Source organism: Nyctibius grandis, chromosome 22, assembly GCF_013368605.1.
Source record: "Nyctibius grandis isolate bNycGra1 chromosome 22, bNycGra1.pri, whole genome shotgun sequence".
Lineage (NCBI taxonomy): Eukaryota > Metazoa > Chordata > Aves > Nyctibiiformes > Nyctibiidae > Nyctibius > Nyctibius grandis.
The window spans coordinates 7,460,111-7,479,182 of record NC_090679.1 but is presented as its reverse complement, the minus strand read 5'-3'; the positions used below and the strand labels follow the sequence as shown (position 1 = coordinate 7,479,182).

Here is a 19,072-nt window from a genome sequence, read left to right as displayed (position 1 = left end):
CCAGTCGGTTCAGTTTAGGGCATTCCAGGAGGCTACATAGCACCTGGTTTGACACGAAGGCAAAGAAAAGCCCTTTCTTTGGTGGAGATGGGGTGGGTGGCAGCAAGGCCAACCCACCACAGGTCCTCAGGAGAACATTGTCCCCAGCCACTGCCCACACCACCTCTCCCCTCTCCCTTCCCAGGTAGTGAGGGGCACAGCAGTCCCCCCCCAACACCAAGTCCAGTTTTCCCACACTATTCACTGCCCCTTACCTCACTGTTTGCATTAAAACAGGGGCAGAATGGCTGGTGCTCTAGCTGCCCACACTATATTTACAATGCATTTATAAGATGAAAATAATCTGTTTGGGGTTTTTTTTGGCTGTTTTCAACTATGAACTCTTAAAAATGGTCACTGTGGGCCTGCAGACAATGCGAAATACCCAAATAAAAATCCGTCTACCTTATATTGCAGGGTAGTCTCTCCCTAACAACCTCTGCGTGCGACACAAATGTTCATACACTGCATCCCCAGCCTCCAGTTGGAGCTGGAAAGATGCTGTGGAGCATCCTGGATGTGTGCGCATGGTGCCTTGGTGATGCAGCAGATTAGTCCTCAGTTTGGTGAGGAAAAGGTTAAAGCTTGTGCTGAGCAAGCACTAACAGGTGCTTTCCAAGACAAATTCTACCGGTGGGAGCAGGACTGGGCACAAGTACAGCACTAGGATGTTACCTGAGAAAGTTGATTTTTTTTTTTGTGGGAGGAAAAGCCTCTTTTAGTGAGAAGAGAGTGAGAGAAGCTTGGGGCTGCAGACATTGGGCTTTGTTTGCTTCTTCAGCAGCTGTGAGCAGCCATTTAGCCTGTGTTGTGCCCTGGCCACAGCAGGCTGTGGTAGCAAGCAAATCAATTTTTGCTTTCACATATCTCAGAATATGCTGGCAGAGCTCTTCGGTAGCTGAGACAATCGCTTTAATACATAGCCACGTAAGATTGTTTTCTTATAACGGGATACATAATCTCTATTTAAATTCAATTTCAGTGTCAGCACGGACAGTAACCTGAGGCCGAGCGTGCCCACCCCCTGCTTTGTATCTGGATGTTGGAGCAGTGGGGGGGTTACAGATCTCTCACAACATATGTGCCATAATTACCCTGTTTAATGTTACTGACTTTAAATCCAAGCAATGGATTAAAGCTACAGGCTCCTTGGTGGGGAGAAGTTTTCATTTTATTCATTCCTCCTGTCTCTGCATCATTAGTGCAGAACAGGTCAAACAGATGGAAAGGCAGAGTGTGAGAATTATTTATTTGCTTTTTCTTTAAGACTCCAAATGGACACAGTCCTTAGAGATGGTTGGGATTGTTTGGCAAACTGATAGTTAAAACGGTTCAACTTTGCTCTGACTGAATCATTTCTCTGTCTTTCTGTTCAGTATCTGTCATTTTATCATGCTGATGATGGATTTTTTCGTGGTTTTGGATTTCTTTGTTGTGTTGTTTGTTGTGGTTTTGTTTTGGGGTGGGTTTTTTTTCTGTTTTTCAAAAGAAAGATTAAATGGGCATTTTAATCCCAAAAAGGCTTAGGGATGATCAGTGAAGCCAGAATGTCCGCAGAGATACTCCAAATGACACGGAGAGGGTTTTTCAGTGCACGCTGTTTGCATTTGATACGCTGTTTCGGAATCAGTGCAGAATGTCAGACTCTTTATAACAGTGAATATTCATTAAGCCTGCCAGAGGCAGAAGCTGCAGTCAGTACAGCATCAGTGGAGGAGGCAGGGAAAAGAGAAATCAGGTTAATGACTAGCTTTCTCTGCAATTTGCTTCCTGCTTATTGCCTGATCTCAGTTTTAAATAAATTCATTTAATTAATGTGTTTTGCTACCCTGACCTGCGGACAGAAGGGTCTGTGATTAATGATGGGGTATTCCTAGTCTCACAGTGGCTTTAGTCGGCATGTTCTGGTGTCCAGAAAAAAAAAAACACATTGAAAAATATTTCTTTTAAACTTAATAATAATAGATGGTTTGATTGAAAGCTTTTATCTGAATCCATGTGCCGCCAAATTTTTAAAGACAGGGACAAAATGGTGAATGGGGAGGGGTGGAACAGAGTGAAAACAAGCTGCTGTCTGGGCTGAGCATGTCACACAGTCAAAAATGCCTCTGCAGGGAGACAGAGCTGCACAGAAACACTCTCCTCTCCTCCCCCTTGAGCAGGGGCACATCTGCTCTAACATGAGTTAGCTGCCTTCTGACAAAGGTTCTTTAAGAAAGCAGCAGAGGCGTAGGAGGTAGAGACGATGTACGTGACACTCAGAATATATGGCCAGCTCCCATTATGGGAAGTGAGCACCACCTGTTCCTAGTAAACAGCAGATTGGAGCTGTGGGGCTATACGGGGACAGGAAAAAAACATGTGTCCCCCCACAAAAGAGAGAAAAATGTCAGTGAGCTAGAAGCTGCAGGCTTTGCCCAGACCTGGTGGGATATCCATTTGTGGGCTGAGTGATGGCATGTTCTGTGAGCAGGCGTTTTGCCCCCAGTTTAGAAGACATCTCAATTTCAGGCTGTTTGTACCCATCACGCAGCATTCCGACTTTGTTGCACTTACATACCAGCTCGGATGGTTTTACAAGCTGATGAAAGCTAACCCTTCAATTGAGTGAATTCACAAATGCCGCCTTGGAAAAGACAGCACCGTAAATCTCAGTGACAGACTTGTGCTTTGGAGTCTTGCAGCAGAGGATTGCTCAAGACCTAAACTGTACTGGTGTTATTGCTGTCATAACTAAAATGTGACCTTTCAAGGGGTGGAAATGGTGCACCCTTAACAATATGGCTGAACTTTCTCTGGTATTTCTGAACAGAAGATGCCAAGGCCTGCCTAAATGAAAATCCCACGAAGGGATTAGGGCTGAGAAAGTGGCTTCAGCTTGCCAATAGTGGCACAGGATTTTTGTGGCTGTCACCGTTAAAAGAGATTCATTACAAACTTCTTTTTTTTTTAAATACTCTGACATGGTCATTAGTACAACATCCCCCAAGCAACGATGCTGCTTAGCTTGCTCCTGAGCCACCCAAAAGGTAGCTGTCTAGTTTAAACTGTCTCTCCGGGCTTTATCTGTAGTTAAAGAAGCAAAGGTAATACAGCTCCAGCACAGAAAGGAGAGGAACAAAGAAAATTCAGTGCATCTAAAATAGTCATTTAAGCTACGTGGGTTGAACTGCCTTCTGAGGGTGCTTGTCTCTCTTTATAGACTCTAGCAAGAACTAAATGAGACAGTTTAGATTGGACGCCTACTTTTTCAGTGGCTGAATTTAGAAAAGGGATGCCTTACTCTGTGAGTGACATCTAAGAAAATAATGAGGTGCCTACAGCTACTACAAGCTAACTGTTAGGGACCCTGCTCCTTGTAGTAGGTGCCTGGGCTCTCTGCACAGAGCACTGTGAGAGTTAGGTACCTCTGAAAAACCCGTGTGCTGAGATCAGGACTGCCTGGAGCGTGCAAGCGAGACGCTCTGTGCTCAGCGAGGTGGCACAGCTCACCTGCAGCCTGCTCCCCTTCTGAGATCTTGGAGCCTGTGACATCCACAGGACGCTTTCTGTCTGACAATGTGTAGGAAATCAGGTGCCTTCAGAGTAATTAGGACTTGTTGAACAAGTGCCTATTGACTGAGATGTGTACGTTTTTTGAGTCCTGTGAGAGGTAGAGGGCTACTGCATATACTCACCTGTACTTGGCACTGCTGAGGCCGCACCTCGAATCCTGTGTTCAGTGTTGGGCCCCTCACTACAAGAAAGATGTTGAGGTGCTGGAGCGAGTCCAGAGAAGGGCAACGAAGCTGGTGAAGGGTCTGGAGCACAAATGTGATGAGAAGCAGCTGAGGGACCTGGGGGTGTTTAGTCTGGAGAGAAGGAGGCTGAGGGGAGACCTTATTGCTCTCTACAACTGCCTGAAAGGAGGGTGTAGCGAGGTGGGGGTCGGTCTCTTCTCCCAGGTAACAAGTGACAAGGCGAGAGGAAAAGGCCTCAAGTTGTGACAGGGGAGGTTTAGATTGGAGATCGGGAAAATGTCTTCACCAAAAGGGTTGTCAAACATTGGAACAGGCTGCCCAGGGCAGTGGTGGAGTCCCCATCCCTGGAGGGATTCAAAAGCCGTGTAGATGTGGTGCTGAGGGACATGGGTTAGTGGTGGGCTTGGCAGTGCTGGGTTAATGGTTGGACTCAATGATCTTAAAGGTCCTTTCCAACCAAAACGATTCTATGATTCTATATGACCCATAAATGGCTCTGGAAGAGAAAAAGGTAGCTAGGCACTGTACCCTACTGCTTCAAGCTTTCAGATAGGTGATCTTAGGATGTGGGGGTTTTTTGTATGTAGATCTGCCTGTGCATTTTAGACAACAGTCACTGGATAGAAAAAGAAGTCTTTTGAAAGACAACCTAGAAGTCCTTTCCTCCCAACTAAATATATGCTCTACTGAACTGCGGAGTCTCTGTTGCTCTAGGTTCCATTTAAAGTCTACTGAGACACTTGTATTTTGGTGAGAGTACGAGGAAATGGAAGGGGTGAAAAGTTCATCTCCCATTTTAGCACGCAGACAAGCGAAGAAGCATCAGGAACTGCAGGTGCAGCCTAGATTTTGGGTTCTGCTGCATGCATGCATTAAAAATAAATCATTTGGTCATTGAACATGGAGGCTGCTGTATTCCTTGAGAATAAAGCAAAGGGACAGTCTTCAAAATAATCCTTTGAGTTACACCAGGAAATGGTCAGACTCTGTGCTTTTATGCGGGAACTGTGGCAAAACCCCACTGTGTAGCTGTAGGAAGAAGTGTAATGTTTTAAATTAAGTGGTATAAATATAGCTGTCGGATTTGCTTTATTTAGATTTTCCTCTAAATTTAATAAACAACTTTAAAGCATTCAATAAGACCCAGAAAATATGCCAGAGAAGTACAACTAATCCTGTTAAATGTAAAATAGCATCTAAGTGGAAAGTTTTTGTTGTTAAATTCCTGCTGGTAAGAAACAGAAGAGATGTTTAAAGAAGCTTTGGAAACTGGGTGGTGACATTTATCCTTGATCTGAAATGCCTAAACATACAACATTGTTAGTGCACCTGAACTGTGACCTTCCAGCCTGCCAATACAGAGAAATGCACGTTATCAGGTAAATCACACAGAAGGGAAATGTCCTGAGGAGGCTGTTGAAGCCCCACTCAGGAAATTATAGCTATTAACTCATTAAGTTCTGTCTGTCTCTGGCTTTTTTGTATGTGAGCTCTCCACACAGCTCTAAGGATAATTAGTTTCCTTTGGCTTAGTGAGTATTAAGGAGTATTAAAATGCTTAGTTTGTACAGACAACAAACATATTCAGAGGCTGGGGGAAAAAAAACACACAGAAATGCAAGCAAACCCCCTTAGTCTTTAGCTTGACAGAGTCCTGATTCCAGGGAAGATATGATGGGTTTGTTGTGTTTGGATACATTATGTGAGCTGGCTTTGTGATGAATGTTACTGACTTCATCTGGTGAGTGGATTTGTCTAGGCAGAACCAGATTAAAGGGTCAGTATCCTGTTCTGAATTAGATTTCAGTAATGCAGACGTGTACATGCACCCTGTTAGACTGGCAAGAGTTTTCATGCAAGGAAAAAGAGTTACTGCCCCTTAAGGATATTCTCCCTTCTTGCACGTTAGTGTATTTGTGTGGTAAAATGGATAATATAAAGTCACTGTCATTGTCTCATGTCCTGGCTTCAGCCTAATACACTCACGTCAAAATGGCACGACCACACACCGTGGTTTTTCAGCTGTGCTGTGGTGGCACTGCGATCCATAAAGTGCTGTAACCCTTTACACATCAAAGCAGTGTTTGGACTTTTCACTGCTACAGGGCTCTCCCCAACCAGAGCAAGGATGGTTCAAAAATGATTTGAGGTCACCTTCAGCTGTTTTTTTCCTGCCAGGAAAGAAAAAAAGCATTGGGTCTGGGCCAGTGTTGTTTGGAATGAATATTGCATGGGCTAATTGGGAAGGAGAAAGGATTTATTTGTCAAATAGAGCTTGATTTATTATATACAATATGAAAACTCACATTCTTGTGTTGCTGGAGAAAGACAATTGATTAATAATTTGGAAAAAGGCCAAGATACACAACATTCACCTTTGTAATTTATAATCTCAAAGAAACAAAATCAATATGAAAGGTACCTGATCAAAATACTTTATTAAGCAGTAATGAAAGCTGGTTCCTATTAATGCATTTAGTACAAAAGGGCTTGCTAGGACATTGCTAGTACCAGCAACAAACATAAAAAATCTGAAGCTGATAATTAAGACTGTAGGAAAATTACAGAAAAGCTACAACTGATAAAATAGAGGAACTTCCACGTTAATAATAACTTCCAAAAAGATATTTGAGACTAGGGAGGTTAAGGGCATGAAAACAACTTCAGCAGTTCCTGGAAAGAACATAAAGTCAAATCTTCTTCATCATTAAATACAGTTTTAGGGGGAAAAGAAGTGTACAGGCTCTTCTAATTCTCGATTAAACACCACGTTGTAAAAGCAGTCATATCACCTGCTTTACAAAGATTATGTGCCAAACCGATTACACAGATGGTCTTAGAGACACTTCTGATGTGTCATGCATACACCTTTCTTTGGCTCTGTAACATGGATGTACTGTGTAAGCATGGAAAAGCTTAAAAGGAATCATGCTTTCCAGGGGTGTTTGTTTTGCTGCCAGACAGGAGAAAGATTGTCAAGCAGCAAACTGTGTTCTTTAGCTTTTGAATGAGGAGAGCCTTATGTCTGCACGCATGACATACATTTTATTTCATAAAATAGAAAAAAGAAGAAAACAGAAGGTTAAGAATCATAAAAGAATAAGAAGTACAGATGATTCTGTTCGTTTCATGAAATGGCTGCTAAAGCAAATGCAATATTCTCCATTACTGCTACAGGGGTGCAGAGCAGTCAGTAGCTGGGGTTTACTGAATCGCATCTTCTGGGCTGGCAAAATGTTGGAGATGTCCCTCTAGATTGTCTGCTTTGTTTGCTCTTCCCGCCCTCTTTCACCAGCAGGAGACCTAGGACTTGTGTTTCTTCTCCTCCTTCCTGCACTCTTATCTCCTCTTCCAAGGGATATGGAGTCCCTCTCGGCTGGTTTTCCAACTCTTCCTTGTAGCAATGCAGGTCCCACCTCCTTCTTTCCCCCGAACATCTTGACCTATTCAACTGGACAGCTCTGATGCAGAATAGGATGATGCTGAGACTCAGTCAGATTGGTGGTATTGGCATTGTTTGTGTGGTCTTGAAAGAATTTGTGTGTGGCTAGGAGTGTTACAAGTGTGACAGGTCCTATGTTTGTGATACTGCACTTTTAGAGCGTAGATAAGAATGTTTTCATCAGATTTGAAGGCTTTAGCATCAATGCATAAGCATTGAGCTTTCCCCTGATCACAATCCTTTAAACACTTAAAGTGATACACTAAAATGGATATGCTGTTCCTATTCAAAATGGGGAGATATGTAAATTACAAAGAATTTTCAAAGTTTAAGAAAAAGGAGAACCGCCAAGTTTTAAGACTTTCTGACACAGAAGAACCTGATCTGTGTTGTATCTAGTTGTGCTAGAAAATTGTCCTTGTCAGGACAGCATAAAAACATTTCAATCTGATTAGCTCAATCTTGGCAAAATCACGGAAATAAAATTAAAAACTTGCTTCATACTGCAAGCCTGAAACTGGGAACAGCACTTCGCTTTATATCTGCCTGTATAAAATATTGTGGCCTACCATTCTACCATATCAATTCAAAGAACCAAGAGTTAGTCACCAGTCTGGTGTTTTTCATCCTTTATGTTGTGATATTACAATAGAAAAAAAGAAACGTAATAGTGAGGACTTTCCAGGTTTGAGAACTCACTCCAGTATTATTTACTTCTGAATCATTCTTGACAGCTTACCACAAATTTGGCACCAGCCCTTTCCAATTTCCCATTTTACTTATAAGTTCATAGTTAGAAAAATTTTACAGCTCTCTAACAAGAGTCACCCCATTTCCTGGCAAAGGGGAACAGGTTCTTAGAGCCTTGCCTTGAAGAAAACTGTGAATATTTCTGGGACCAGATTCTGCACCCTGATTGAAGGAGTCCTGCATATCTGTACCCAGGCAATTCAGTTCACTCCTGGTTTTGCTCTAGGGCCATGTCTGCTGATCAGCCACATTGCCTACGTACATACATACATACATGCTAGTCAGCTCTCAGGTTCCTCTCTGGGATGCACCAACTCATTCCCGCCATGAGGAATCCACAGCTAACAGGATGGTTTGCTAAGATATCCGGCATGGATGTGCATACTGCCAAGGCTGACTCCCCCTGCCATGGACACTCCTCTAACCCCTTCCTAAAAGACTTGACACCCTCAAACGTACCCTGTGCCATGCATTGCACATGCTGGACCTTTGCTGTGCACATGCTGTGCATGTTGCACGTTGCACAGCTGGTGAAGGGTCTGGAGCACAAGTCTGATGAGGAGCAGCTGAGTGAACTGGGGTTGTTCAGTCTGGAGAAAAGGAGGCTGAGGGGAGACCTTCTTGCTCTCTACAACTGCCTGAAAGGAGGGTGTAGCGAGGCAGGTGTTGGTCTCTTCTCCCAGGTAACAAGTGATAGGATGAGAGGAAATGGCCTCAAGTTGTGCTGGGGAGGTTTCGATTGGAGATCAGGGACAATTTCTTCACTGAAAGGGTTATCAAACATTATAACAGGCTGCCCAGGGCAGTGGTGGAGTCACCATCCCTGCAGGGATTTAAAAGACATGGTGTAGTGGTGGACTTGACAGTGCTGGGTTAACAGTTGGACTTGATGATCTTAAAGGTCCTTTGCAACCAAAACAATTCTATGATTCTATGCTTGTATTTCATGCTATAAAACACTACAGTGGACTTCATCACAGCGATCTCTTGTTCCATGCACTTCAAATTCAAAAGAAAAAGAGAGAACAACTGTATTTCAAGGCACAACATGGGATCCAGAGTGTGTTGGGCCCAGCAGTATGTGGCGTGAGCCACTGCATACTACCGTTGAGCAGCCTGGACAAGAACCAGGGGATAACACCCAGATGAGCAGCCAGGCAACCAAGAGTCAATGTAGAGCAAGGCTAAAGCCATAGCTTTTAAACAGGCAGCTGATACTCACTGAGTGCTTGTATTTAATGATGCTTTAAGCTTTTCTTGCTGTTTTGACTTTTTCAGAACCTGAGGCGGGAGAGGTGTCCCCCCCAGTGGGAGCTGGTGTGAACAGCAACAGCTGGACCTTTAAATTTGGACCGGGCAATCCCAAACAAGGTGGTCCTGGTGAGTTGCCAGACAAATTCATTATCCCAGGATCTCCTGCAATCATCTCCATCCGGCAGGAGCCACCAAACAGCCAAATTGACAAAAGTGACTTCATAACCTTTGGCAAGAAGGAAGAGACCAAGAAAAAGAAGAAAAAGAAGAAGGGGAGCAAGACTCAGGAGAAAAAAGAAAAGGGCAACAGCACCACTGAGAACAGTGACCAGTGAGGGGATTATACTCAAAGAACCCACTTAGCCAGTTTTTCTAATAATGGCAGATTTCTCCTATGTAGCATCTCCCAACTTCTTCCTACTGTTAACAAATTTCCTGTATGTACAGACTTGAGAAAAATCAGCAGGAAATTCACAGTGTCTGTCTAAATTGCTTAACAGGTTTTGTCTTGAAAGCTTTATTAAGTCTGGTGTTAACTCTTTTTCTCCACTCTGGCTTGTTTTCAGAATCTAAAAAGCAGACACAAGTTTCCTTTCTCCTACGCCGAAAAGGAGAATCTTCACAGTACAGCCAGTGAGAGGTTGGACTCTCTGCACTGTGGTTCCTGTGCTCCTGTCTTGATGACACTTACAGGACAGGTTTAAAAGTTTTAATGTTGTGCACCCTCTATCTGATTGGAAATATTTGTGTGCAGATGTCAGCTAGGTGATACGAGATCAGATTATAAAATGCAAGAAGAGCTGGTAAATATGCAACCGAGGAAACACCTAATGAACACAAATGTTCAAAGATGTTCAGGCTGGGGAGGAAATGTCTGAAAGGAGATGACCAGGCTTTTCAAATCTTGAGAGGTCACTGTGTGGGAATACTGAGCCCTGTACGTGACGTATTGTACACACTCCTGCAAATAAACCCTTGCATTTACAGCTCTTTAAGATACCATGAATTTTATCTCTTACCAAGCAAGCCATTGGGAAAATTATCCCTTAAAGCCCTGCATTACCCTGGCAAGGTTAGCCCTCAGAGTGTACGAAGGGCTGGGCTGACATCCCAGGAATGTAACTGACTGTGATGCTCTGTGTCCCTGTTTCCACTCTTAACATTATTTTGCACATTATGTCTCTGAAAAGGTCAGAGTTTTTCCACGACACTTATGCAAAAGAGAGAAAAAAGAAATGTTAACTATGCTATTTGTTATTTGAGATATTTATTTATAAAGAAATATAGCTGTAAATGTTAAAGAAATATGATGCCCTTTAACCCAAAAACAAGTCAATCTAGAGCCATTATAAATGACAATTGCTGCTATTAAAGTGCTTTAGAAAAATTGCCTGAAACATCTGTATTATATCGGCCACTTGCCAATAACAGCTTTATTCTGTCGGGTGACTTGGGGGCTGCCTCTTGCATGTGTTAATAAATATGAGAATATCTTTTTTTTTTTTTTTTGCATTAATCTGCACTTTGAATACACCTTTGCAAACAAACTGTCCTAATATGAAGAAGCAAAAGCAAACTCCTCACACAGATGGATTTACTTACCTGCTAGCTCTGTGCGGTACCTTGGTGTTACCTCCCACACAACCTTTTCTGATTTTAGTTTTACTTTTCTATGAGATTATGAATTTCTGACCCTACTAACACTCATTATGTAAAATTCAAGTACTGTATGTATGCTGTATGCTCTTATAAGAATCCTGAAATATTTATTATGTGCTTGTGTATGTGAATGTCAATGCAACTATTATTAGAGTGGACATTAAGCTTTACCGTTGAATGTAAATTCATTATTTCTTTTTTTGTACACTTGTGAAAAAAGTGGAGTAGTGTTAATTTTTTAAGCCACTGTTGATTATCAGTTTTTTGTGTATGAAACACAAGTAAAATATCTTTCTTAAATCAAGCCATGCATGCATTTTGGGATTTATTGGTAAGGATCTGTGAAGCTAAAGCTCTGTGAATTACTAAACCTAAGGATGTAAGTGGAATATTGAATGTGGTTGAGGATGTTGCTATAAAACCAATACATGTATTTTTAAATAGAATATAGCTGATGAGGGAATTCCAAGGAGTTTTCTACATTATTGTACATTCACAGAATAAAGCTGAAATGTCGTATTAATTGGAACTGTGTAAGAAACTACATAGCTCTAAAATTTCTAACAGGCCCTTTAATGTAGGATCAAAGTGAACAACTGGATTTCTTGAGACATGTCTTGGATATTTTAAGTTTCCAAACTGCTGACAGTTCAGAATAGGACAATCCCTATTCATTTTTAAGAACCTGCAGCAAGTCTTAAAACATCGCAGAAGGTAAAGCTTTAATAAAATAATCCATATCTCAAAGCATGAACCACCAATAGCCTCATGTGGTCTATTTAGACTTTTCTTTTGCTACCAGTCTCGTTTTACTGGCAACAAAAAGATGCTGCTTGAGAAACAGAGTCCTCGATTCAGTTTTAAAGGCTAGCCAAGAGGAAAAAACTTGAGATTTGGGGAGGGAGATGTTCTTTTATGAGTGTGTGCTATGCAAGTACATTTAGACTTATTTTTTTATTTGATGACTAATCCAACAGTTCCCAAAATGTTCATAAACTGGAGTTACAGCAGTAACTTAAACACACAGAAGGATACTGTTGTTTTGTACTCATCACAAAGTAGTTCTCCTCAATGCCCCTGACAAAAATCCAGCACAAAGATTTAATTCTTCCAGGAATCTTTAACATTTGATTATTTTTAAATTTTAATTGAATATTTTTTTTTTCTTTTGAGTGCTTGCATTTTCCTCTCTACAGGCCAATCTGATTCATTCATTTTTCATCAGTGGTCACGCACAGCCGGTTTTCCAAGGCTTGCTTTTATCAGAATGAACCAAGAGCTGCAGTATGTCTCTGATTTGCCTGTTTTAACACGAAATTACATTTACCAATGGTGGCTTCGTTGCAGGTGCTTACTGCAGGAGGACTGTATGCTTGCATGAACTGGTAGACAAAACAGAGTATCTGAAGTCAAGCATTCCAGTACGGAGGTCTGATAGAGAAAAAACTTGGAGAGGAGCAGGGGAACATACATTACACAGAATCACTCTCTTTTCAGGAAACTGCATCAGGCACCTCACCAGATTTTTTAAAAAGTTTTTTCCACATTTGAACCTTCTAGTACAACTGATACGTCTTAAGTGAAATTTGGATATTTCAAAACTAGTATAGAAGTGATACCATTGACAAGCTTGATTTTGGATGTGCAGGAGGAGGAGAAACACTTGGCATGAAGTGTTTTTGGCAGGGTGGGGGGTGGGACAGAATTTGCACATTGTGCCACACTTTTGGGGGTTACTGGTTAAAGACCACACAACAATGGGAACTGACAATCAGAGGTGGTGGCCAAGACCAACGAGAAGCAAAACCCAAAAGTTTCTTTTATCCTCTTGCTGACAATGAAGTAAGCCAGACAAAATACACTGCAGAAATTGTTAACAAGGAAATTACAGTTTTGGGGCTTTTTACCACTGAAACAATATATTCCTCTCAGAATCCATTGGAAGTCCGAGTTTTATGCATACAAGATCAGTGGCCAAAATCAATGACCTTTAATAATAGTTAAGTCTGAGATACGTTGTATATTAATTACACCCTATCATTAAAAAGATACCTCATTTTACATTAGGCTTCTGAGACTTAGTCTTGTGCAGTTTCTTTCTGCTCAGTATTTGGGTCATTGCACATCACCGGAGGGGATTCAGTTAAAGTTTTCCAGTGATCTTACATAACGGGAAGAACATAGAACCCAAAATGCACTTCCCAAATTTCATATATGAAAATCCATTATGGAATTAATTGCAGCCAGCTTTGATATCTTTTAGGATCATCTTTCATTTCCTCCTCTTTTTCATGCATTTGATGTGTTTCAAGAACTACTTCCATTTTTGGAAACAGCCATTACATTGTTAATTGACTTTCTCCCCAGGAGAAATGTGAGTAACTACCTTTATAGAACAGTGCTTATTAGTACCTGATACAGTGACTACAGTGTATATAGCATACATAATTCATGTTGGCTGGTCAAAACTTAGACCTGCCCATTCTGGAGCTTAACTGTCTCAAGATTCCAATAGTATTTCGTCCAGGAAACCTCATTTTATTAGCTGCCTAATCTATATGTAACATATTTTGGTATAAAATGAGTCCATGAATCTTCCAGCATCATTCCACCAAATGCTTCAGTTAGAGCTTTCTGTGTTTCTAAAATCACCCCTTCTCAAACTGTAATTACATTCTTAAAATGTAAAGTCAATTACTGCCTTTCTTTTATGCGATTGGCCTCACTTATTTTAATCCAGGTTGTAGCCAAGCTTGTGTCAACAACTGAGTAAAATAAACTGTGTGCAGTCTTCCTTCCTTATCCTGTTCTCCCCTAGCAGCAGTTTGTGGATCCTATGTGAGACAAGCATTCAGGAAGGAGCTGAGCTATTATCCTTGTTTGAGTCCTAAGGAATGAGCAGGTTCCTCAGTTTTACTGTTATTTATTTGTTTGGAAACTACTGGCCGTTCCTTCACACAGACACTATTTTAAGACAGTGCCAAGAGTCCCACGTTCTGTTAAGGCCCCTGTAAATATGCAGAAGTATCACTTTGATCAACAGTTTGGCTTTGGTGAGTAAGTGTACACTGAAGCCCTTCGGTTTCTTCCTTCACATGTGTCTCAATGAGAAATGAGTGAACAGCTGAATACTTTGATATCATCACACATAGTTTAATCTGCATGAAGCAAATACATGCCCTGGAAAGGACAGGACAGGCTGAGGGCTCAAAGCAATTAAATAATTGTGTATATGAAAGGCTTGATGTGGTGGATGGTATATATTAGGCCCTGTATGATGCTCACACATGCCTGAGTGGCTGGCTTTGCACAGTACTCACACCAAGACATACCAAGAGTACATAGAATAGCTGTAATGAAATAAATGCTTTATCACATCTTAATGACCTGATGTGATGCATACAGTTCCTTAAACCTGCATACTAGAAAATCAGTATTGCTAGCACATAAATTAATTTTCCATTCACTCTTGCTATGGGGATGCTGTACTCTCTACTCTCCACTCTCCAGAGTTCTTGCTCCTCCCTATAGCCTCCATCCCTCACTAGAGGATCCAGTGACACTGCTCTGCATTTGCAGATAGGTATATCTATCTATCATCTATCTATCTATCTGTGCAAGCATTTAGATAGACAGATATAAAAATCTGGGACCTGGTTATGCTGTTATACAGAATACTGCAACACCTACTCTCAGTGGTAATACTGCTTAGGTAAAGGCTATTATGCAAATCTATCTGATTTTTTGAAGTGATGCTACTATGGTGACATTATGCACCTACTTCTAGAGTATGTTTAGTTCAGGTGCCTTTGGCTTAGAGAACTAATGAAAGGAATCCTTCAGCGTGAAGTACCACAGAATTGCTTCTGCCACATGGTGAGAAGAGCATATCTTACACTGCACTGTGGATTCCTTTCATATCCCAGGGCTGCCTCCATGCAATCACTCTGACACAGGTTTTAACATCACAAGATGACAGAGATGTAGTGAAGATGTATCTCTCAAAAGCCACACAGCTTGGCAAATATTAAAAAAGTTTGCCTGCCAGTGGTGCCCAGAGCTATGCAATGGTTGTCTGAATAAAGGCAGCAAGTAACTCATCCACATTTATGAACTAATGTCTGGAGCACATTACAAAGCAGATGTGCTAGGCTTGAAAACTAGATTTTAAAACCAGATCCTGACAAAGAGTTAGAGGTATTAAGCTGGCCTTCATACCAAGTAGAGCAGCCATAAATCTGTTGTCACTCCCACCACTCAACTCACTTGTTCCTCAACATAATGAGCTCCATTATGGAGGAGTTGGAGAGTGGGACATGTCATGAAGAGATAACCCCATGTATGCTGTCAGGTGGGAAATGTTATCCCACAGGCATACCACTGCAATAAGGCACATAAATGGGATGTTGGGCACTTCTATGGGGCTTTGTGTTAGGTGAAGGGTGAAAACCCATGTTACCAGTGAGCCATTCCAGCAGGAACAATATCTGAATCTCCTACCAAATGTGAGACCCTGAAGGGCTGTCCTGTGGGCTCAGCAGTGGGTATTGCAGCAGTGCTGGGGCATTACACATGATTTCAGGCTTCAGCACTGAGGTGGGATAACATTAGAGCTGGTCCTGGCAGCCCTATTCCAGCGCCTTTGGTGATATTTTATGGATTCTTCAAGTGTCTTGGCACCCCTTGAGCAGCACTGAGGAGAATTAGAAAGTCCTTGCCCATTAATTACAGGAATGGCGCCACACAAGAAGCCTGACAAGACATAGTAATTGTTAAAACACATCAATCACAGCCACCCTAGACTTTTAATCCTGCAATAGTTTTCCTGTTAAATAAATCCTTCAGCTTTTCTGGGACTCAAATTCCACTCAGTGCAGCCGCAGGAGGAAAAATGCATGTGATTCTGGGGGAAGCTAGACTGAAAATGTGTGTAGATGTAATCGTATGGCCTAGCTAAGCCCCCCAATGTGTCATAGTCCTCCTTTAGGAAGGCACAAATCACTCCCTACCTCAAAGAACTTCCTTCTGTCAGTGTTTAAAGAATCCTACCTGAAGTCTCTCTACCTGTGAAACGGTGGGCTGAGCAGTTACGACTCAAATCAATTCTGTACACTAGGTCTTATGGCTTTTCCGACATGAACCCCTTGCACTCCTGGATTATCTACGCTGTCAAAGCCATTACTGACTGGTGTCTACCTTCTTCCTCATCACCTATGATGCAAACAGCCTTAGGCTCAGTGAGGACCCAAGACCTAATTCCCATGGGTTGGCACAGGAGACTCAGGCCTTGCCTAGAGCAGCTATGCCAACCTGGCCCTTCCCAGATGCTGTGAACCCCAGCTGTGGGCACCAGGGCCACACGGTGACAGGATGAGGAGGTTTAACTTTGCTGAACTTGCTCTCAACTCCTTATCTTGCAGTGTGGAAATTACCTGGGGTGCATGTTAAAGGGACAAGCCATGAAATTCTGCTTGTCTTCCTAGATGCCTAAAAGAGGATTATGCAACATTTAGGTACTGACATTTGAGAAAGTGACCCACAAAGCTCCTTATGGGTGTTTACCCAATAAAGAGGAGCTGCCTAACACCAGGAGTGTGTAAATTGTGTTAGATCAGCTACCTGTAGACTCAGAAAGGTCTTTGTAGGACTGAATTTAAGCCGCCACCAAATGTCACAAAAGCTGCCTTGATCTTTCCAAAGCCACATGTAACAATCTCTTGGTAATCTAGTTCAGTGCAGCTGCAATATAAATGCAATCCTGAAGATAAGCTCCATCTTACCCTGAAGGGTGTCTGCACTGAGAACTTGCAGGCACAAGTACCTCCCTCTGTTCTCAGGGAGTAAATGGCACAAAAAGGTGAAATCTGTTTTATTTTAGCCTCAGGCTCCCTTCACACACACAAGGGGAGGTCTCAGCTGGCCACACAGGGTCAGATTCTGGACAGCAGCACAAGCAAGGAGACATTTATTAGCCAGAAAGCAGTGGTGGTGTCATGTGGGTGAATTCTTCTACAACATTAGAAGATACCAGTCTCAAAGTGTGACAGGTCAACCCAGGGCACTAAATGCACTTACTTACAGTCAGAGGGAGAGGTATTCCACCTACAGATCTTGCTAATGGCCCCCTGGGTGAAGCAACCTTTCACAAATGGACAGTCCATATAATCTGCAAAGCTGTCAAATACACACTTTGGCTGACGGCAGGAACTGCTGACCTGTGAGTTATATTGCTCCAGTTGTTTGTACCTAAGGAAAAATTAAAATTCCTATCAAGTATCTTTGCTTAGGCCCTTCTTGCACACTGCTGGGCTCCGCCGTGAACCTGCCAAGCCGAGCCATGTAGGTGCTGGCATTCATTAGTTATGCATAGAGGCTAATGCAAAGCAACTTGGAAGTAACAGGACATTGCAGTACTAGAATGTCAAAGCCTTCACAACCAGATCAATGCTGATGGTGCAGTTAGTTCTGCATCGATTAACTTACAAAGCGAAACCCCTACAGCAAGTGAGTTTCGTGGTGAAGCGCTCGCTGCTGCAGTGCCTACCAGAATCGTGTGGCTGTATAAAATAATCACAGAATCACAGAATTACAGAATCAATCAGGTTGGAAGAGACCTCTGGGATCATCGAGTCCAACCATTGCCCTGACACCACCATGTCAACTAGACCATGGCACTAAGTGCCACGTCCAGTCTTTTCTTAAACACCTCCAGAGATGGTGACTCCACCACCTCCCTGGGCAGCCCCTTCCAATGTCTAATAATCCTTTCTGAGAAGAAATTCTTCCTAATGTCCAACCTGAACCTCCCCTAATAAATAGGTTGCGGGCAAACTGCAGGTGTAAGCATGTGCAGCCCAAATGGTCCGCTGTGTAAAGAACACTTGCAGGACAGCTGCACGCCCTGCAGGGTAGACTCTAGAAAAGTGTTATGACGTGCTAAGTCTTGTCCCTCCCCAACACAGAGGTATGTACTAAAAACTCTTAACCCCAGAGGCTCTTGTCCATGCTCCCTGACCTCACTCCGCAAGGTCATGTGTACGCTCCACCATACACGTCTATGTTGTTGACTGTGGATACCACTGGGCTCTGGACTGCTGGTACTTGCTCTGTGTAAAGGCATAGGGCTGGCTACAAAATCCATACCTGCTGACAAACAATAGTGGGATTATTGTGGCGAATGGAACAGATGCCCTGATGCTTACCCACTGTCCTGGTTTCATTGGGATTTGGTTTCAGTTTGTGGCCAGCCATGGTGATCAGGGCCATTAGCAGTTAAATGCAGGGCAGCTGACCCAGGCTGGCCACAGATGTATTCTATATCATTAACAATCAAGTTCCCTATAAAAGGGAGGGCTTGGGGGGGAAAGGTGAGGCTGTTCTTGCTCTTCTTTATTCTGATCTCTTTTTCCCCCCCTCATTGCTGACGACTGCTATTCCTGGACAACATCCTGCAACCTGTAGCTAAGTACACTTTTGTGTGTTTTGTATTAGCATTTATATTGGTTTTTTATTTTATTAAATCTGTTTAATTTTAAGGCATCAGTCTCACTCTTTTTCCCAAATTCCTTCCTCAGCTGGGGAAGGGAAATTAGGTGAGAGAAAAACTGTTATTGTTTAGCCTGGGTGTGGGCTAAACAAAGACACCCACTCACATGGCAAATAAAGCAAGCTTCCGAGGTCTCTTCATGTCTATGCAGCTGGGTGAGGTCAGGGCTGTCGTTCCTCTCCTCTGACAAGTTAACTCAACCACAAGTCCCCTATCCTCTTTTTAAATGCATGGAGGAGGTTACATCTTTCTGTATTTTCTATATACTGTTAAAACAAATACAATAATTTGGTGGTAAAAACCATGTACTAGCTCCTCCTGCCCTAGCCTTCTCCAAAATCTTGTTTTAAAATGCAGACCTGGGCAAGCTCAGCAAGACTGGATTTATGCCCATGTCCAGACACACCTTCAAAAGGAAGAGACTGTCCAAACACCTTCTGTCTAAGGCTATCAAGTCAGCTTCTCTTCTGCTCTCCTACCCACCCACCTACCCCAAGCTCTGGTTCAGAAAACTGTTTAAAATGTTTTGAGAAGCCATCTACCTTCCTTCCTGGCAACTGATGGCTCTCAGGTTTTTAGTCATTTGTAAAGTTGAGTGGCCAAGGGCTGACACAGAAAGCAAAGATCCCCAAGCTCCATCAA

The 19,072-nt window shown here is 42.5% G+C and overlaps 1 protein-coding gene across 2 annotated transcripts in view; it reads left to right on the top strand.

Annotated features, from left to right (window-relative positions):
- The window catches only part of LOC137672762 (protocadherin alpha-3-like), a 96,506-nt gene extending 85,121 nt beyond the window's left edge, over positions 1-11,385 (top strand). Inside the window, exons 4-5 of one of the 2 annotated variants that reach the window (XM_068417155.1) lie at positions 9,250-9,351; positions 9,792-11,385. In XM_068417155.1, the coding sequence (XP_068273256.1) occupies positions 9,250-9,351; positions 9,792-9,862 (173 nt within the window). In that variant the 3' untranslated portion in view covers positions 9,863-11,385. Of the gene's footprint in view, positions 1-9,249 lie in introns of both variants that reach the window. The other variant, XM_068417154.1, reaches the window with a different exon arrangement.
- Positions 11,386-19,072: the final 7,687 nt, after the last annotated feature.